This window comes from Leptidea sinapis, chromosome 10 (assembly GCF_905404315.1).
Source record: "Leptidea sinapis chromosome 10, ilLepSina1.1, whole genome shotgun sequence".
Lineage (NCBI taxonomy): Eukaryota > Metazoa > Arthropoda > Insecta > Lepidoptera > Pieridae > Leptidea > Leptidea sinapis.
In genome coordinates, this window is record NC_066274.1 from 12,333,510 (window position 1) to 12,354,516 (window position 21,007).

Below are 21,007 nucleotides of genomic sequence, written 5' to 3' on the forward strand. Positions count from 1 at the left end.
AAACGATATTAAGACAAATCCAAAAGCATTCTGGTCTTATATAAAATCTAAAAGAGACAATAATTCCAACCTTCCTGCAGTTATGAAATATAATGATATATCAGCAAACGACGGCAATGACATTGCAAAATGTTTTGCAGAATATTTTTCTTCGGTTTATATAAAACCACTATCTCCTTCATTTACGTCAAATAGCTTATTAACAACTAATTTCAAAAACGATTATAACAAATTACAAATTAAAACTGAAGAGGTAAATCGTAAATTAATTTTACTTGATAAAAATAAAGGAGCTGGTATTAATGGTATACCCTCTATATTTTACAAAAGTTGTGCAGCTGAACTCTCGTTGCCGCTAACAGCCATTTACAATGCATCTCTAGACAATTCATTCTTTCCGACGGAATGGAAGCGAGGTCTAGTAGTACCAATTTTTAAACAGGGCAACAAATGTGATATTAAAAATTATAGGCCTATTACTGTCTTGTCCACCCCTGCAAAAATATTTGAATCGCTTATTTATCCACATACCGTGGCAAACTAAACATCTAATTACGGAAAAACAACACGGTTTCGTAAAAAATCGATCCACTCTTACAAATTTGTTAAATTTTACTGGATCAATTATACATAAAATAAGCGATGGAAATGAGGTTGACGTAATTTATACTGATTTTAGTAAGGCATTTGACAAAGTTGATCACTGCGTATTACTAAAAAAGCTTAAAAATATATACACAATTCCGAAACAAATTCTAGCGTGGTTAAAATCTTACATATCACATCGACCACTGGTTGTCAAACTCAGTGGATATCATTCCAATGAATTTCAGCAAATTTCTGGTTTCAAGGCTCTAATTTGGGCCCGTTACTTTTCACACTTTTTACTAATGATATTTCAAAAAATATTATTGATTCTAGTTATGAATTATATGCTGATGATCTAAAAATATATCGAACAGTGAATTGCCGTCTTGATCAAACTAAGCTACAAAATGATATCGATCGTGTGTCACTTTGGTGCGCTACAAACCTTATGCAGCTTAATAAAAATAAATGCAATCATTTAAAAATATCGAGGAAGCATATAAAGTTTAAAACCACGTATAATATAGATGGCGTTTTGATTAAAAATACTGATGAAATTAAAGATCTAGGCGTAATTACAGACAATGAACTTAGTTTTAGCAGCCACATTGATAAAATTGCACAAAAAAGTCATAAAATGCTTGGTTTTATTTTTCGAAATACTCGAGACTTCAAATCCACTGAGTCGCTAAAAATACTGTTTAATTCTTTAGTAAGACCTATCCTTGAATATAACTCAGTAATTTGGTGTCCATACTACAAAAAATACATAGCTCGAATAGAATCAGTGCAGAAAAAATTCGTGTAGACTCAGTTATATCGATAAAACCTATCATATTTATGATTACCAAAAAAGGCTAATTAATCTTGAAATTGATTCCCTGGAAAGGCGGCCCAGTTGATTTTTCTTTACAAACTCATAAACAACCTAATAGACTGTCCAGATATTCTTCAAAATATTGGCATTTGTGTACCGTCATTTAATTGTCGAATAGGTACTTATTCCCCAATATTTATTAAATTTTATAGAAATAACTACGGATTAAACTCTCCCATTCCACTCATATGTATAAGCTATAATAAAATATTTAAATTAGATAATAACATCGATGTATTTTCAAATATTAACTTTTATAAAAAACAGGTGTCCTTGTCATTAAAAGGCTTAAATATAGATTAGTAACTATGTAGTATTAGAATTAGTAGTAAATTCATTATTGTTATTTTTCTAATTTGTTTTTAGCATTAGTTTTTTAGTTTAGTAACGATGTGCATACCTTTAATTTAGATATGTAAATAGTGACACTTATTAATGTTTAACTTTTCGTATATGTAAAATTATGTATCTAGTCGGTAAGCCTTAATAAATAAATAAAATAAATAAATACCAATTTTGGACCAAGTTTCAATAGGACGACTTCTGAACTACAACGATTTTTGGATCGTTAGAATATACGTGAATCAGCCTACAGGTCAGGCAAAGGGTTCAAGCCCATACAGCCGTATTCATTATTTAATTATTAATTATTAAAGCCATCTTTGCAATATTTTTACAAAATTGTTCTTTCTAAAAACGTAGAATAGCACGAAGACTAAATCAATTTAATGATTTTTGCTTCGTAAGCCCAAGTAATATAACTTCTTGCGAGCATGCATAAGCACACACACACTTTTCTTTATATATATTTTGTTTCATCGGATTTTATATCAATAATTTGCTCCGTAGAATGGTATAATTATCGCTGAGTAATACGGACTGTATAATATTTGGAAAAAAAAAGAGATACATTAGCAGTTAGTTGGCGCAGCTGCGTACAAATTGCAATACTGTAAAAAAGTAAACATCGTAGCTAGTGGTGGCACCGGCTTTTTACTCTCATATTTAGAATTAAGACGGGGCCAGTGATTTTAATTAAAATCTAATATAATTTATTACACACTGATAGTCAACCAAATGTCATACAATCTTCATCGTACAATTATAATCCTGAAACTGTTATGATTTTAAAAGAATTATCAGTTCAAGTCATCAATTTTGTCGATGGTACATACATTATTTTGTGTCAATGAAGTAAATACTATGTCGCGTAATTTTTATATTTGGTTAGGAATAGACATATTAGAAACGCATGAACTGCCATAAGATATCCCAATTACTAATTACATTCATTAAAGTTCATTACTGTGTTAGTAATGTTATTTTATATAATTATCAGTGATTAGAAATAACTATTAGCATATTATATTCAGAACTTATTAACTCGATTCGTGTTAGTTAGTTAGCACTACTGCAGTGCTAACTAACAGTTGGTAGCATCATCACGGTAGACGGTCGTGCCCTATATAAGACAGAGCGCTAAGTTCGAGTGTGCAATAGTTATTGTGAATTGTAAGGGGCCACTGTGCCCTAATTGTCTTTTAATTATTAGATATTTAATTAAATTAGAGCCATTGAGAATTTTTGGGGTTTTTCAAGAATCCTGAGCGGCACTGCATTATAATGGGCAGGACGTATCAATTACCATTATCAGCTGAACGTCCTGCTCGTCTTGTCCCTTATTTTCCTTATTTTTTTTTAATTCAATGTACATACGACAATGTTCCAGGGATTGGCCGCCATTGCGACATGCACGTCGAAGTACTCGCCGGGCGCAGGTAGCTCTGGTGCGGGTAGCGACGACCTCGCGTCCCCCGCCGCTCCGCCGCCTCCCGAGCGGCTGCGGTATATCCGCTCCTTCTTCTTGTTCAACACCTCCACGTGGTTCGTCGTCTCGTCCGCTTCCTCCTTTATCTTGACGCTGCAAATTAAATATTATAAAGCGGGGTTTTTACAATCCGACTACACTCGGACCGAGTGCAGTCCGAAGACTTTTTTTTAAGGGACGAGACGAGCAGGACGTTCGGTTGATGGTATTTGATACGCCCTGCCCATTACAATGCAGTGCCGCTCAGGATTCTTAAAAAACACAAAAATTGTGAGCGGCAATACAATAGCGCTCGTCACCTCGAGGTATAAGATGTTACGTCTCATTTTCCCGGTAATTTCACTAGCTACGGCGCCCTTCAGACCGAAACACAATTACCTATGTTTACCCTTTACTGCTTCACGGCAGAAATAGGCGCCGTTGTGGTACCCATAATCTAGCCGGCATCCTGTGCAAATGAGCCTCCCACTGATACTACTCGGACGGTACTCGTAAAGTATAAAGTAGCTATTAGTCCCAGAGAACATCTAAATAGCCTTCCTAGATGTGCCATCACAAGGATCATAACAGGTGAAGAACATATTCAGACGACGGTATCCGACACGGTTGCTGCGACATGCAGTAACAAGCGGATCGCACAGGCAGTTACCAATTAACATTCCTCTAAAATGTGTCTTATTTCTGTATTGTTGAAGAGTAGGCACTTTTTCAATCTTATTCTTAAAATAAATTAAAATATATTTTTTTTATTCGGGATGAAATTGTTTATAATATATTTTGCTCTCCCTTTCATGATTTTGTAGTTCAACCATTTACCTATTCGTTTGCACTTCTACACCTCACAGCTACAAATCAGTTGTCATATTGTTTGTGTATACAGCTCGGACGATGGACTCGTGTGAAAACTAAAATCCACTGACCTCTATTATATACCACTGGACTGGCGGATGTCAAAATACTTTTGTGCCTGTTTGATATTCGCCATTTTGGCGCTGTTGGCCATGTAGCGAGAGTCTGCGGTACTAAATACTAGTGATGACAACCTCAGCATACATCGATAATGGTGTGTTGATTGACGTTGATTCTTGAAGTATAAATAACACTAACGAAATTAATTCAAAATGCAAAAATACTTCAGAGTTTTATACGTTACTTCGCAGCCATTTGTATTGTACGTCAAAATTAGTTCTCTGGACTCTCGCGAGTGACGCTTCAAATAGGCACTAAAAACCACGCAAAATAGGCGCGCCATAGTCGTCGAGTTGCGGATAGTAGCCCGTGATAACCTATAACCTATAGACACTAAAAATTTGCTGTCAAACATATGGAACAGCCTGACCAGTGGCATTTATACAGGTCAGTGCAATCCGGGTGTTCACTGTCCAGTGAACACCCCGCTTAAATTATATGCACCAATATTACAAACAAAAAGTAAATTCATACCGAAAATAATGATCGCCTATGCATTCAATCTTAGATTATTATCAGTAGCCTAAATATTCAATACCGCTCTAGCTCCAAATTGATAAGCACTCTTTTTAATTTAAATAAGCAATTAACACATTTGTAATTATTAAGGTTTATAATTATTGCTATTGTTATTGTTAAATATAAATGCGGCCAAGCGAGTGTCGAACTCGCCCATGAACGGTTCCGTAGCAGCAAGTAACATAATATAAAAATTACATAGAAAGGAAAATGATATTGAATTATTTAAATGGAAAAGGCAAGAAATCTTTGCTCAAAATCATACAGTGCAAATGGGCTCTCACCATATATACGTTTAAAAAAAAATTACTAGATCTCGTTCAAACCAGTTCGGTGGAAGTTTGCATTGTAATGTACATGTAATGGCTCCGGAACCCTAATAAACGCCAAAGAATCAAGCCGATCGAGGACGACGCGATCGTCGATATGCACGACATGTGATATTTAGGGCTAAGACGATGGGAGACTTTTAAGAAGAAAACGCACAAACCCACATCTTCTTATGGTTGATTTGGACTAAATTTAGCTGGCCCCAATTCAGAGACTTTTCATAACGTTTCGATTTCAGACTCGAGACAATTGGCACAAGGCATTAGAAGCATACTCTGTGCCTATAGTCGGTATAACAACTGATTTGCAGCATAAGTGAATTTTTATTGATGAATATGGAAATGGGTGGGCAGGTAGACGTGGTCTACACGGACTTCGAAAAAGCTTTCAATCGTGTGGACCATGACATTCTGCTCTCTAAGTTGCATTTATTAGGTATACACGGTGACCTCTTAAGGTGGATAAAATCCTACCTGTCTAACCGTTGTCAAGCTGTTGTTCTGGGAGGATTTAGGTCAGACTATACATCTATTCCATCGGGAGTGCCGCAGGGCAGTTTGCTAGGGCCCCTGTTTTTTGAACGCCTACAATTACGATATAGGAGCAAGCATCGTTAGCTCTGATTATTTATTGTATGCTGATGACAAAAAAGTCTTCATTAAGTCTTCTGAGGATGATTGTGAATTATTACAACATGACCTCAATAACTTATATACCTACTATAATAATAATAATATCACAGTCAGCCTCAAAAAATTCCAGGTCATTAGTTTTTCACGCAAACCTACAACAATAATTTTCTCTTACAGTTTTAATGGAGAGTTATTACAAAGGGTTAATGTTGTTAGAGATCTTGGTGTCTTCCTGGATTCCAAAATGAATATGTCAAATCACATAGATTGCATAATAAATCGCGCTTATCGTAATTTGGGCTTCGTAATGCGTACTTGTCGTCATTTTGAAAATCCACTTTCCCTAAAAATAGTTTATTACGCATACGTTAGATCAATTTTAGAGTATGCCTCCGTGATATGGAACCCATTTTACGCCATATATATTAATAGGTTAGAAGGAATTCAGAAAAAGTTTTTAACACACTTAAACTACAAATTCCGGAAATTTGCATCCAACTACAAAGACAATTGTCGCATATACAATCTGCTGACATTACAGGAAAGGCGTACTGTCTCGGACATAATGTTCTTACATGATGTGCTGAGCGGTCGTCTCAACTGTCCCTCTCTTCTGGCAGGAATATGCCTACGCGCTCCGTCGTTGCCACCCGTGACATTTCTACTTTTCAAGTTCCTACTCGTCGTACTAATTATGGCCAGAACAGTGTTGTCACTCGTTGCACAAATGTATATAATAAATCCTTCAAAGACATGGATCCATTCTACGGTTCTAGGTTGACCTTTAAAAACCACACTATAAAAAGTATTGTAGAGAAATCTCATTGGTAACAAATGTCTTTATTTATTTATTAATAGATTAAACTATTAAATGTATGTATTGTACTATTAAATCTGTAAATCTGTGTATGTATCATGTTTTTCTCATATTTATATTCATTTTTCAGACTTATACACATAATCCATTATGCAACCAACGCAGGCACTTTTTAAATACTTTTTTTTTAATTTCTCTGATCGTGTGTTATTCATTGTTAATTTTTTTCTTTATTATTGTAAACACTGCTGTTCCTTCCATTAGGTAAACTGTGGTAGACTATAATTGGCTATGTTTTTGTATTTAACTATAAGTGATTATTTTGTATTAAGCTGTTGTCAACCCCAATAAAAAAAAATATCTTTGATATGCTGAAGAAACAGGGTACGCGATAGAATGCAGATTTGGAGGCCACTATCCTTTTTGAATTTTAAGTCGTAGCATACACTAACAGGGCCAATTCGATTGTTTCTTAGGAAACATGTAGGTACACCAATCATAAAAGTTGAGGTGATTCGGTCATGTCGAAGTAAGAGATAATATTAATATTATAAGGGAGACAGGCGTGACTGTTTATTGTATGTATACAAATAAAATTTGAAAACAAAATTTTGTGAACGATGCGGGACCTAACCACAACCTGAGAGTTGAACAAAAAATACAAGATGTTATGATGATACGTCAATCGAACGGTTAGCTCAGTTGGCAGACCACAGGCACGGAACGCCAGGGATCGTGGGTTCGAGTCCCGCATCGTTCATAAAATCTTGTTTTCAAATTTTATTTGTGTATTAATCCTAGAAGTGAGGGTTATCACTTTAAAAACATAACAAATTATTATGTATGTAAAAAAAAAAATCCAAAAGTATGATCATTGTCCAACGGTAATGGATTATCTTTGTCCGTTTTTAATCACAAACGAGAGAATTCTATCTACAGACTTTGATATAATTATAAATAGATATATTTTTATTTTCATTTTTGATATACTTTCATTAAAAAACGGAAAAAAGTATATATGCTGATAACATTAACAATATCATGTAGAACAATCCACTAGTGAAAGTAGAGCGCGGTTTTCACGCTCTACATCGAGGTCGTTGGTGTCTGTTGATCAAGGCTGTTGTTCGTAATCAAAGGAAGCATTGTTAACTTTTTAATAAGTGTTGAATACATAAGTTGTTATAAGCATTTCACTAAAATGATTAAAATTATTAATTAGACATTTAAAACAAAGTAGTATTAAAATCAAATCTACCTACTCTTATTACCATGAACATGAGTCACAAATAATTTTTCATTTCTCATACTCGGAAAGTAATGTTGTCTTGATCTGATTATTGGGTGGAAAATGCTGCTTCCCTCCATAAGAGAGGGAAAAACTCATGCAAATTACTATCTACCTAAGGGCCGGAATGAACTTCAAAAATAGAACTGCTTTCAGCTGTGAAGAGTTTTATGTAAAAAAAACTAATTAAAAAAAAAGCTGCGGCCATGTGACTTTCTGAACAGCCAGTGTGAACTTAGCGCAAACTTCTTTGATCGGAATAAGCCGCAACAATTACGCGGAGAGTTCCATATTTAAAATTTAAAAAGTCGTCATAAATTGTCCTAATTTGACAATTAATTTTAAATAGGTACTACTAATATTATGATTTAATATCAATGAATAGTTTAGAAAAACAACTAGTTTTATTTTCCTCATATTCGAAATGAAAAGTAAAGTGCTTAACACCGGTAAAAGAATCAATTCCTACTCGGACTATAGCCGCCCTTGCTGCGCTCTAAATACCTCGGGAATTGATTCTTTTGACCCTAGGTTAACAATCTACTATTATACCTTTTTACTTATTACTAAAGTAATTATTTCATTTAATTTAAGATTAGCATGGAGGATTTCGATTCTCATGATTATTATTTCTATATTGTAGCTCAAACTGTACTGTATTAGTGAGAACCAATTATAAAAATTCACTGAACGTAAAAATACTTCTTTGTTTTAATAAAAGTGTCCTTTAAGTAAATCTTAACTCTTTATCTCAGCGGATACTCCACAGGGAGTGCCGCTTGCGCCTCTTTCTCCCCAAGAGAAGGTCGCCTTCGATGAAGGCTTAGAGGGCACCTGCCCAAAGCCAACTGCAGGTGGTGTTTAGTGGGTAGGCACCTAGGTTTTCACGTGAGTCCCACATAACCAAAGCAGACTTAGGCTGCGTTGGTATGCATGAGCATTCACCACCTCCCTCCCGTCGTTATCCCGGAGGGTCCCCTCTCCCTTTGTTTGGGCGCAAAAAAAAATCTTAACTCAATATTACGAGTACTTTACCTCGAGACTGTTCATAAACAGTACCTGTATAATACGAGAGTACAGACCCTCATTATTATAGCATAGATCAATTTTAATTATTAAGAGGCCGAACGAGATACAAATATTACTAAAATACAGCACGACTGGATGATATGACTGATGTGGCGATCATATTATATAAAGAAAAAAATCATTAAAAATAAATATCAATTGACTTCTTAGTAAACATAACTGAAAGTTAAGTAATTAATTACAAACGCATAGTCATGACATGTGTTGACGCACCCATTGATGTGTTTTTTCTATTTGTATTCTGTGTCTTGGCAATCTATCTTTAACAATGATCCAATGTGCTGCCTATATTTTGGTGTTGTGTTTAGTGAGGCTTTTCCGGTGAGAAGTCTCTCAATCCTTAACCACGAATCTTGCCCCTAGTCCCTGAATACTGTGGCGCTTCACCTGGGCAATTTGAAGGCTCCCAGGACACTGTTTAATATAATTTTATAATTTGTTTACTCTACAAAAGAGAGCTGTTCGTGCCATATATCAGCTTGGTTATAGACAATCTCTCAAAGAAAAATTTAAAGAAATAAATATTATGACACTTCATTGTCGGTACATTTACGAAAATTTAATATTCGATCACAAAAATCGTCACCTTTTTGCTCTTAATATTTTCATTATTATAACACTAGAAAAAAGGGATAGCTTATGACTAATTCTAGTAGGCTTCATAAGATATATAGCTTTAAGGGTAAATGTATACACTTTTATAATAAAGTCCCAGGCATTATCTATAAATAAATTCAATGTTTTATTAAAAATGGCTCTGTCGTAAATCCTATTACTCCACAGCTGAATATCTAATTGATCGGAGAGCCTGGGACTAGATTATGATTTTTTATAGCAATACCAATGAAAGTACAATATTGTATATTTTTATTTAAAAAGAGCACAAAAAAAGAATGCTGGGAGAGTTTCTTGCGCCGCTTCATCTCTCCCAGAGCGCCATTTGTTTCCGAAGGAGTAGTAGTATCTAGTATATTAGAATGACATCAAAAAGAATCCTAAAGGCATTAATTTTAAGTAAATAAATGCCTTTTATGCCTTTTTTACTGAAATTTAGTAGCAAGTTCGTTTCTGTGACTGTTAAGTCTACTCTGATAACTCCTACTGAATTGTTCTTTACCAAGGAATATTAAGCATGTTTCTGATGGTTTTGCTTTGAAACCTCTCCAGCTCTCTATGTTACTGGTGTTTGCCGACCCCCAGAGCTGAATCCCTTTTGTCCAAATAGGTTTAAGAATGGCTTTGTAAACAGCCATATTGCCTACATATGTGAGTTTTGATTTTCGACCTAAGAGCCAGTATTGATTTTCGACCTAAGAGCCAGTATAGATTGCCGACTTTGGTATCTAGCTGTTTGCGTTTGGTCCAGATATTTTTCTGCTACGTAAGTCGTCTATCCATATTTAGCATCACCCGCTGGCTCACGAAAACTGGTGGACATGTTTCTCGTCTGAATGTAAAAGATAATTGATTGGATTTTTCCTTGTTAAAGATAATGCGCCATTTATTGAACCATTCCTGAACTAAAGAAATATATCTTTGAAGGTTTACAGTTGCTGTCTGCGGTTTGTCATGTACAGATAGGAGCTCTGTGTCGTCCGCATATGTAGATGTTGTGGTAACTTCATCAAGGGTTGGTAAATCAGCTGTGAAAATTAGATATAGCACTGGTCCCAGAATGCTGCCCTGAGGTACACCTGACTTAATCTCATGCATAGGTTATAATTCATCATTATATTTAACCTCGAAACATATTTTTCCCAAGTATTGCTTGATGATTTGGAAGAAGCCATAAGGTCAATTCCGCTTGATTGTGTAAGAAGGCCATTATGCTAGACTTTGTCAAATGCTTGTCTAGAAATAATAATATTGCAGAGCAGTATTGTTTGTTGTCCAAAGTTCTGTTTATTATTTCAACCAGGGGATGGACTTACTCGATCGTGTAACATATTCTAAATGTGATTTATCAGTCTTTATAATATGATTTTTTCGAGGTTTTTTACCTACTATTGGTAGCACGCTAATAGCTAGTTCTTGAGTCGGTTTTTCAGGTTTAAAACATTTTGTCTTACCCTTTTCACTACAGAATTACATGATAGGGAGAAATCATTTTGAAACCTGGAGTAACTTTACACTGCGTTTATTAATAATATAGATAATTTTAAAGACAGTTACAAAAATAACTCATTTGCATATAAAAGTTATGACCTCGTCAGTAATTATTATTTTTTTAAATTTTGTGATAAGGAATGTTTAATGACTAACTGACTCCAATTCTTTGAATTTAAAATTTTTGCCTGTCCGTCCTCTTTTAACTCTAAAACGGCTTACACATTCTTGATGAAAATTAATGTGTAGTTAGTACTATATTCTGTACCGTGACTTACGTTAAATTCTCAAAAGATCGTGCAAGCCATGCTTTAGTTATAAAAGGACATACAGACACACAGATAAACGTTAATTAAATTATTATTTTATCTTAAGCCTTGTAGTTCCGGTTTGAAGTTCGGGTGTGGTTACAATGAAATTCATTTTCAAGTGTCAGGGTAACTAACGGGCACAGTGCGGTACGTACTACACGACTACGGACACAGTAGGCTAAATACTCCTTTGATTTTCGAGTAAACTTAATATTGATTCAAATAAGGCTTTTAATATATGATACGACTCTAAATAATTATGAAATCTACATAGATATTTTGGCACATTTTCATGTCACATTTGGAAATGAGATGTATCCAAATCCTTTATTTCATTTTTACATTCCTATATAAAGCAATGATAATTTTAATTAATTTAACAAGAGTCTATTAACGACCGTTCCCAATATACTATCTACAGATAGAGATAACTTAGTGCCTTCTACTGTCAGTAATTAGCTGTTAATAATCTGAAGCTGTCCCAATATACCCGGTAAGTCATTCTTATCGCCTCATATTGGGACGCGTGAATCGCAATTTCCACACAAACTTTATATCGTTTGGAAGCTACACGTCGTCCCATTGACGGACAGCGTGCACGGATAAGCGTATAAGGTGAGTTACCGTCGATAAGTCTATTGGGACAGAAAAGTCAATGATAGTTGAGATTTTTATCTCAAGTAAGAGGTAATAGTAGGAGATCCGGCCATAGAATGACCCTCACACATCGTATTACGGGATGAAAATGATTTTTTTATAAAATTAAATATGTTAAAAAATTTATTTACAGGAGGTTGTCTGAAATATTTGGTGCAAAGTGTAATTAATTAATAAATGAAAAATGATTTTTTGTAAACATTACACTCATTCCCTTACGCAAAAAACTGTATACTAATCGAAAGTATGTAGCTCATAGAATATGCTGGGTTGACTTTTTTTTCCCGGTGCAATTATCAGTCAGGCAGGTATGTACAGGTAAATCGATACTAGTAATTTGCAACGATCCAGTTACGCGATAAACCTTATATCAAAATAAAGATAATTTTATTATGAATATAATGACATAAGGTTCGCTGCAAAAAATTGCTGCAAAATCCCGGTTGTCGATTTTTGAAAAACGAAATATTCGTGCGGTTGAATACGTGCGAAAGAGAGGTCCGAGGAACGTATCCAGTGCGATACAAAAGGACGCAGCATTGCAGCTGTGTGTCGCTCTGTCGTCGAAAGAAAGAGAGTGCGCATGCTCTTTGTTTGTGAAATTGAGAAAGACGGTGATAGGCTATAGTAAGTGCTGAGCATTATTTCGGAGCATAGACTGAATATTGGGAGCGGCCGGAAGACGAGAAATAGGTTACCTGTGTAGAAAGTCGTATTCCATCTGTATGGTGTTGTTGACGGATAGCAGGATTCGCTGCGGGCCCGTGCGCACGAACAACTCGGCGTGCGAGGCGGGCGGGGCACTGGGCGGGGCACTGGGCGTGGTCTGCGGCGGGGCGGGCAGTGCGCGGCACAGGACCTGCGCACCCACCAGCAGCTCCCGCAGCCGGTCCACCATACCGGCCGCCGCACGCTCCGCCTCGCCCAGTCGCACCAGACTCGCCTGACAAATTCAAATTCAAACATTTTTATTCAAAATAGGATGTGAAATCACTTATTGAAAGTCAATAACTACCACCCATTCCAAAATGAATGCCTCAGGCCTGAGAAGAATGGGCACAACAAACTCAGCGGGCTTTTTATTTTCATAAAAAAACTGTTTTACAATTAAATAAACAAACACAATCATAGATCAAAACTATGTTTCCGTTCACGTGCAATTATTTTATTGAACCCGTGAGCTAAAACTAACTAATAGTTAAAACTACCCGCGTTACAATCCTTTAAAAAAAAGTTTTATTTAAAAATCAAACAGAAGTAAAAAAACTATCGGTTAAGGTTACAGTAATGTTAGAGCAACATGGCTTTTACTGGGAAAGAAGTGTTGATACCAATCTTGTATTGTATACATATTATACCATGCATTATTAATGCTATGTATTCAGAATATCAAGTTGATGCGACGTATTCCGATTTCTCCAAAGCTTTTGATAAATTAAACTATAATACGCTAATTGATAAATTGTCGAAATTCGGTATTTACGGGGACTTACTTCGTTGGTTAATTTCTTATATTTCCAATCGTAGCCAAGCTGTTGCACTAAAGAGCTACGTCCAGGTACCGTGAAATCTCTTCGGGTATACCACAAGGCTCACATTTAGGGCCTTTTACGTTTATACTGTACATTAATGATATAGAAAAGTGTTTTAAGCACTCTCATCATATGCTCTATGCAGATGATACAAAGATATATAAAATAATCAAATCTCGAAAAGATTGTGTTCAGTTGCATTCAGACTTACATAGATTTTAATTATTTTGTGAAAATAACCAACTGTTCATAAATCCTGATAAATGTTATTCCATAACATTTACCCAGAAACGTTATTAAATATTGTTTTGATTACCTTCTTTCTAGTAAGAAACTATAACTAGTTAATAGTATTAAGGACCTGGGTGTAACCCTTGATTACGCCTATCAAAAACATTTAGCAACCAAATACTCTCTTAATATTTAACTATGCTTTCATCCGCAGTATCCTGAAGTTTACTTGCATTATGTGGAACGATCAGTACGAGGTTCATATCGCTCGTATTGAAGGTATACAAAATAACTTTCTAAAATCATTGGTATACCATACCGGATTGGACATCATTTTATCGATTATCACTACATCACAAAAGTACAGAATATCCCCAGCAATTAACAGAAGAAACATATTTGGATGAAATTTCTCTATTTAAAATTATTTATAGTAAAGTTGACTCAGCATCTTTGTTAGATCTAATTAAATTTATAACACCAGGAATCTCCTCTCGTTCTAAGAGAACTTTTTATGTAACACCTTATAAATTATGCAGGAAATCCATATTTTGTGAGGCGCTCTTGTAGTTTTTACAACTTACATCTTACTGAAATGATATATTTTCGTTAAATATACAAAAATATTAACTCTAAATAAGAAAATCATTGTTGTTGTGTCCTGTTCTTAACTATACTCTTAGAACTGTTTAAATTTTTTTCGATTTATTTGTTGTATTTTGTAGTTTACACTTTTGGTTTAAAATATCCTAGTTGTTTTTTATTTCATTATTTTCCGTTGTAAACAAAAAATAAAAATTTGAGTATTTAATTAATGTAACTGTTTTGTCTTCTAGTTTAAGTATATTGTAACCTTACTATTGTAAAAGAATATTTTGTTCCTGAGTAAATAAATAAATGCCAGGAAACTTGAGCGACTGGGGAGAAGCTTGTCACTTCTTGAAACCGCTAAACGAGCCCAACGTCTAATAAAATATTCGATTCATTATATGACGTTGGTTAAAATCCATTTTTAATAGGTAATCTTTTACATTTATTACTTGCGAAAGATAGACATAGCAAACTAACTATGTCTGAGCATATTGATTACGTTGCGAATAAAACGTTCAAGAGCTTAGGTTTTGTGATATGTACATGCAAACCTTTTAATGACCTTGCATGTATTAAATCTGTTAACTATGCATACGTGCGTAGTGTCTTAGAGTACGCAAGTTGTATCTGGTCGCCCCATTATATAACATATATTGAAAAACTTGAAAAGATTCAAGCTAAATTTATAAGGCACCTTAACTTTCGTCATAAAATTTTTTCCAACTATAAAGATGGCTGCATGCATCATAATATAATTTCACTAGCAGACAGACGAACGTTATTAGATACAAGATCAATAAATAAATAAAAATATCTTAAATTTTTAAAGCCTGAACCGAATACCTACATTGGAGACCATACACACCTATTGTATTTAAACATCATGTAACGTCGTCCTTATTAGTGGAAAGATACTTTATGGCACTATACGTTTACAGTATGTATCAAATAATTTAAAAGGATGTAATATAGTTTCGCTGTATTTTATTATTAAAGTCATGAAGTCACGTTATCATAATATGAAAATTGCAATATGATAAATCCAAACTGAGTCAAATAGCCTATTGGAAACTTATACTGCGTAGTTTTATAGACAGAAGGTATCTAACAATAGCGGAACAGAGTGAATGTAGTTACCTGATGGGGGTACGCATTGAGTGCCGGAGAGAAAGTGTTGAGCGGCACGAGCGAGGAGAGCGGAGCGCGCAGGATCAGCCCACTGTCCACCAGCTGCGTGCGTACCGTGCCCTCGCCGTCCAGCCCACTGATGATGGTGCACCGAACCCTGCCACGTTCATATTGTTAATTTATGTTACAAGGTCCAGTGTAATTTGAACTAACACACATAAGAAGTTATAAAACAAAACTTGTGGACAACAAAAAAGTGGAAGAGTCACGTTGCCGTCTTATGACGTCAGCACAATCGGGCCAGACTCGTCCGGGTTAATTACCACACACGCACAGAATATCCGGCGTGAAGTAACGGCCTAGTGCCGCTTTGTTTCATATAGGTTAGTAACGAGGACCGGAGGCCATTGCCTGGTCAGGAGTGTAGAGCCTAGCCGTTCTGAAGAGGAAATATAACCGTGCCTCTAGATTTTTTAAGCGGCAAATTGCCCGTGCAAAATCGAAGCATGTCGTCAAAATCGCTTTCCAGTTAGCCGATCGGACCACGCAAGTTTTGGTCATTGTCGAAAGCTGCTCTTGGTAATTTCAAACAGCCGTCCTTGCCGCCGTTGTACATGAAGAATGACAACCTGGCCCACACGGCAAAAGAGAAAGCCGATCTCCTGTGCGCTCTTTTTGCCTCCAACTCGACTCTTGATGACAACGGAAAAACACCGCTGACCATCCCGTGGTGTCAGAGCTCTATGCCTGGAGTACATTTCAGTCAGAAAACTGTTAGGCGAGCTCTGTTTTCGTTGGACGTCAGGAAGTCGAGTGGGCCGGATGGCATTTCTCCAATCGTGCTCAGAGCGTGTGCCTCTGAGTTGACGCCGGTCCTAACGCGATTATTCCGGCACTCATATACAAAAGGCGTAGTCCCTGACTCATGGAAGTCAGCCCATGTCCATTCGATCCAAAAAAAAAGGTGACAGTTCGGATCCGGTAAACTACAGGCCTATAGCTATTGCGCCCGTTTTTTATGTTAAGAGAATATTAAAAAAATAAGAGATTTACAATTAACACTACAATTTAGATATGAACAGCAGTATTATTCACGCTACGCTAAAAAGTTTGATTTAACACTCTGATGTCTAGGTATCAATTACCATCAGCTGAATGTCCCATCCTACTAATATTATAAATGTGAAAGTTTGTATTTCTGGATGTATGTTTGTACCTCTTTAACGCAAAAACTACTGAATGGATTTTGATGAAACTTTATTATAATATAGCTTACACACCAGAATAATACATAGGCTATAATATATAAAACTATAGTGTGAATTATCCAAAATATAAACTAAATGTGAAGTAAGTAGAAAATAAATCTGCAATTTATATGGCAATACAACGTTTGCCGGGTCAGCTAGGAATGTCATAAAAAAAAGATGTGTGGCACTCGGGGACTGCCGCGGTGAAGCTCTTTGCACAGCATTATTTATCAACTTATGCAATTATAATTATTTATTTATTTTATTTATGCAGTATTTTTTTTAATAAAATTAATTTTAAAAAAAGCAAACGGGGACTGAGTAAAATTTAACTTGCAATATTTGATTACAGACAGACAACGGGACAGGTGAAACTAAATAAAAATGCTTGTCATAATAATAAAAATTAAAAAAACGTGATAAAAAGGCTCGAATCTGGGACCTTCTGCACAACGAGCATATGTGATAGCCGCTGTTCCACGGCAACTGTAAAAAGCGTGCCGAAATATCTGTATACATCTAGTAAGTAAGTGTTAGGTTATTTTCGTTACGGAATTTCTGGATTCGGTCCCCACGCTCAAGGCCCGCGATAGAAGCTATGCAATAGCTTAAAAAATAGGAACTGTCATGATTGTGTACTGACCAATCGCCGGCCTTGGTGCGTACGATGTAGAGCGCATGCAGCGGCGGCGGCGCGGGGGGTGCGGCGGGAAGCGGTCGGCGGTACGGGCCCGCAGTCAGCAGCGCCAGCGCGCTACGAACAGTGGCCGCACCCGCTGCGCTCGCGACCCACACGCGGCCCTCGTCTGTCACGCAGGCCACCTCCACCTCGCACCAGTTCTGTACATGCGATACGTCTCACTGTCAGTGATTAGCTGTCCCAATATACCCGACACGTCATCAGCCGGGTCTCCACCGAGCGCACACGCTCTCTCGCAGTCTCGACCTACGGCTCGTGGGCTTGGCCTCGCGAGGCAGCCTCGGTAGTTTGCCTAGAAACACCGAGACGAACCTCGCGAGCCATAATTCCTCGAGCATCCAAAATAGACAGTTGTGTAATTTCTGCTGCGACTTTCTTGCTTATTGTTTACGAAAAAGGAATATATAATTGAATCAGATGAATTGATTGCTCTCGAGTGTTCATGATGATAAAAATTTTCGTAACAAACACCAACAAGTCTGTAGAATAGCCTCGCGAGCCGTAACGACCGTCCACATCGCCCACTGAGGCATCTTTAAGATCGTCCCTTTTACCGACAACTATCGGCTCAACACGCTCGGCCGAGGAAACGTGAGCTCAAACGACCCCGAGACATGTCTACACAGACCGAGCATTTGGCTCGCGAGGCTGCTGCGCGTGCGCCCGGTGGAGACCCGGCTATTCTTATTGCCTTATATTGCAATTTCCATACAAACTTCTATCTAGCTATACGTCCTTCCATTGACAGACAGCGAGTGCGGATAAGGTGAGTTACCGTTAAGTTTATTGGGACAGAAAAGTCAACGATAGTTACGACTTTTGATCTGGAGTAGGCCACAACTGTAGACTAAATATTGGCAACGGCAGGTAACGTCTTAAGTCAGTATGCGTTGATGACTTACGGTACGTAGACATGGTCGCTAACTATGGGCTTGATGAGAAAGCTCATGGTCGCTCTGAGGGCATTGGAGAGGGCTATGCTGGGAGTTTCCCTGCGAGATTGAATCAGAAACGAGAAGAACCAAAGTCACCATAGCCAAATGATTATAAAACTGAAGTTGCAGTGGGCAGCAAATAGCTCAGTGGACAGATGGCCGGTGGGACAGTAAAGTCCGCGAATGGTGACCACGTACCAGAAGACGCAGTGTTGGTAGGCCCACCACAAGACCGACGATCTGGTCAAAATCGCCGGAATACGTTGTGGATGAGGGCAGCGCATGACCCGAGAGACACTGAATTATACTAATCATTATTCATAAATGTTAGATCGTCTCGTTCCAGAATTTGACGAGTGAACATCTCCTGAAGATGCCTCGTGTAGAGGCGAAACACGTGTCGAATTGGTTGAAAACAAAAATAAGCGGAACTAATTAATAAGCAGATTAACGCTCATAAAATTCGGATGATTATAGACTTCTGCAAAGTAACGCCTAATTTAATTAATATTAGTAAGAAAATTAGTTATATTTTAATAAATTATTATTGTTGTGCTGCGGCTAAATAATATTTGGACGTAATTCCAGAAAAACGTTCAAAACCACAATCATGTCGAAATTGAGTTAAGAACACAAAACTGGTCACGTCATTCATATCAATGGACTGACAAAAATGGCAGTCCTACTGTCACTCTTTAAATGACATCATGACTTAGTAGCCCAACCCACATGTATGAAATACGCTAATATTTATTAAACTTTAAACACGAACTCCTTAAAATGTGATGTTTGTGGCTTGAAACGTTGAAAACCACGTCCATTTATCATGTAATGTAAATGATCTTCTTTTTACGTTAAATTTTTTTTTAAGAGTTAAAATACAAAAATTAGATCTATACTGCCTTTATTTACTGATTTTAACTTCTATTGAATTATATTCATTTATTTATATATTAATGTAATCAACAGCGTACACAACAATTATTTTTACAATCTTAACCTAGGTTTTACATAAAGCCACAAAGGATTACATAAGTTTTAAATTATAAAAAGAAATCATATATTAACAGAATAGACTTAAAAATGTACTGTATGCGACTAGTAGTTTTTAAATTATAGTCATGAACTAAGGTGCTACTCCAGGACTTAATAGTGTTGGGGCTACTGAAAAAAAGTGCTACATTGGCGCCATGCCATTGCAGCTTATAACTGAGTCGTTTTTAGCTATAAATTGTATTATTTAATTGGTTTAAATTGTTAGTTCTAGGAATTTATTACTCATTCTGGTTTGTTACTTATCAATTGTGTGGTGGTGGTTTGTTATCAATATAATTTTATTATATTCTATGTGTGATGTCTGTTGGCACACCTGCGTGATCGCGAAGGCGCCGGCCATGCAGAAGTCGTGTACGATCTCCTTGTTGAGGTCGAGGTCGCGGTGCGTGGACGTGTCGTAGAGTACCAGCGGCACGGCGGGGTCGGTGGGATCAGCTCGCGGGCCCGGCGCTGCCACCAGGACCTCACCCACCAGCCGCGTGCGAGCCAGGCTGCTGCCTGCCGCACTCGCTGCCAGCTCCTCGGCGCCCTCCAGCCGGCACAGCACCGCCTGCAGCAGCACAAACCACCACTGTATCGACGACTCCGAGTGGGTGTTATACACCATAAATCGTTTTCACAACGTCATCGCTGATCCACAACGTAAACGTCCGTTTCCCACAACGATCTATTTCTCACAACGCTAATATCTACTTTCTTATTCTAATTTGATCATTTCAAAAACAACACCAAATTTTACGCAATCAAAAAATGAGCCTTTATAAACACATTGAATTGGTGTGGTAATTAAAAAAAAACTGTTTTAAAATTAAACGAATTTGTGTGGTAGTTATCAAATAAATCGTCTCAATCGAAAAACGAACCTTTAAAGAAAACTGTTTTAAAACAAAATGACTTTGTATGGTGGTTGTGAAATAGATCGTCTCAATCGAAAAACGAACATTTACAAAATGAGCTGTTTTGGAACATATTGGCTTTGCGTGGTGGTTGTGAAATAGATCGTTTTAAAATAGACGTTTTCGACAACATTGTGAGAACGCCGCCGGTAACGTTTAGTTGTGTTATTTAGAAAAAAAGTAAGGACACATATATATGTCGACCCTGCCCTCCCCTAGGTCATGGGTGACATCTGAGTTTGATACACTACCTTGGCATTTGTTTGCCACAGCTCGTTTCTGAACTCTGTAAAGAGAACTGCAACCGCCGCATCATCCTCCATCACGACAATGCGAATTCTCACACCGCGCACAGAATAAAAGAGTTTTTAGAGCAAGAAAACATAGAATTATTAGACCATCCGCCGTACAGCCCCGTCCTAAGCCTTAATGATTTCTATACTTTCCCTAAAATAAAGAATAAATTGCGTGGTCAGAGATATTCATCACCTGAAGAAGCTGTGGACGCCTACAAAACGGCCATTTTGGAGACCCCAACTTCCGAATGTAATAGTCGCTTGAATACTTCGAAAAGCAATAAATACATTTTTAAATAGTAATGTTGTGTCACTTCCTTGATTCCCGAAATTTTCAGTGCCGCCCTCGTATTATAGTGACCCTGCCTACTGATCTAGAGG

General features: G+C 36.9%; 1 protein-coding gene across 1 annotated transcript in view; it reads right to left on the reverse strand.

The window, feature by feature from the left end:
- LOC126966444 (tudor domain-containing protein 7) overlaps positions 1-21,007 on the reverse strand; it is a 55,362-nt gene that overhangs the window by 15,629 nt on the left and 18,726 nt on the right. The window contains exons 13-17 of the mRNA XM_050810483.1: positions 19,748-19,984; positions 17,387-17,583; positions 15,503-15,650; positions 12,710-12,954; positions 3,182-3,386 (exon numbers count right to left, since the gene is read on the reverse strand). Coding sequence (XP_050666440.1) covers positions 3,182-3,386; positions 12,710-12,954; positions 15,503-15,650; positions 17,387-17,583; positions 19,748-19,984 — 1,032 coding nt within the window. The remainder of the gene's footprint in view (positions 1-3,181; positions 3,387-12,709; positions 12,955-15,502; positions 15,651-17,386; positions 17,584-19,747; positions 19,985-21,007) is intronic.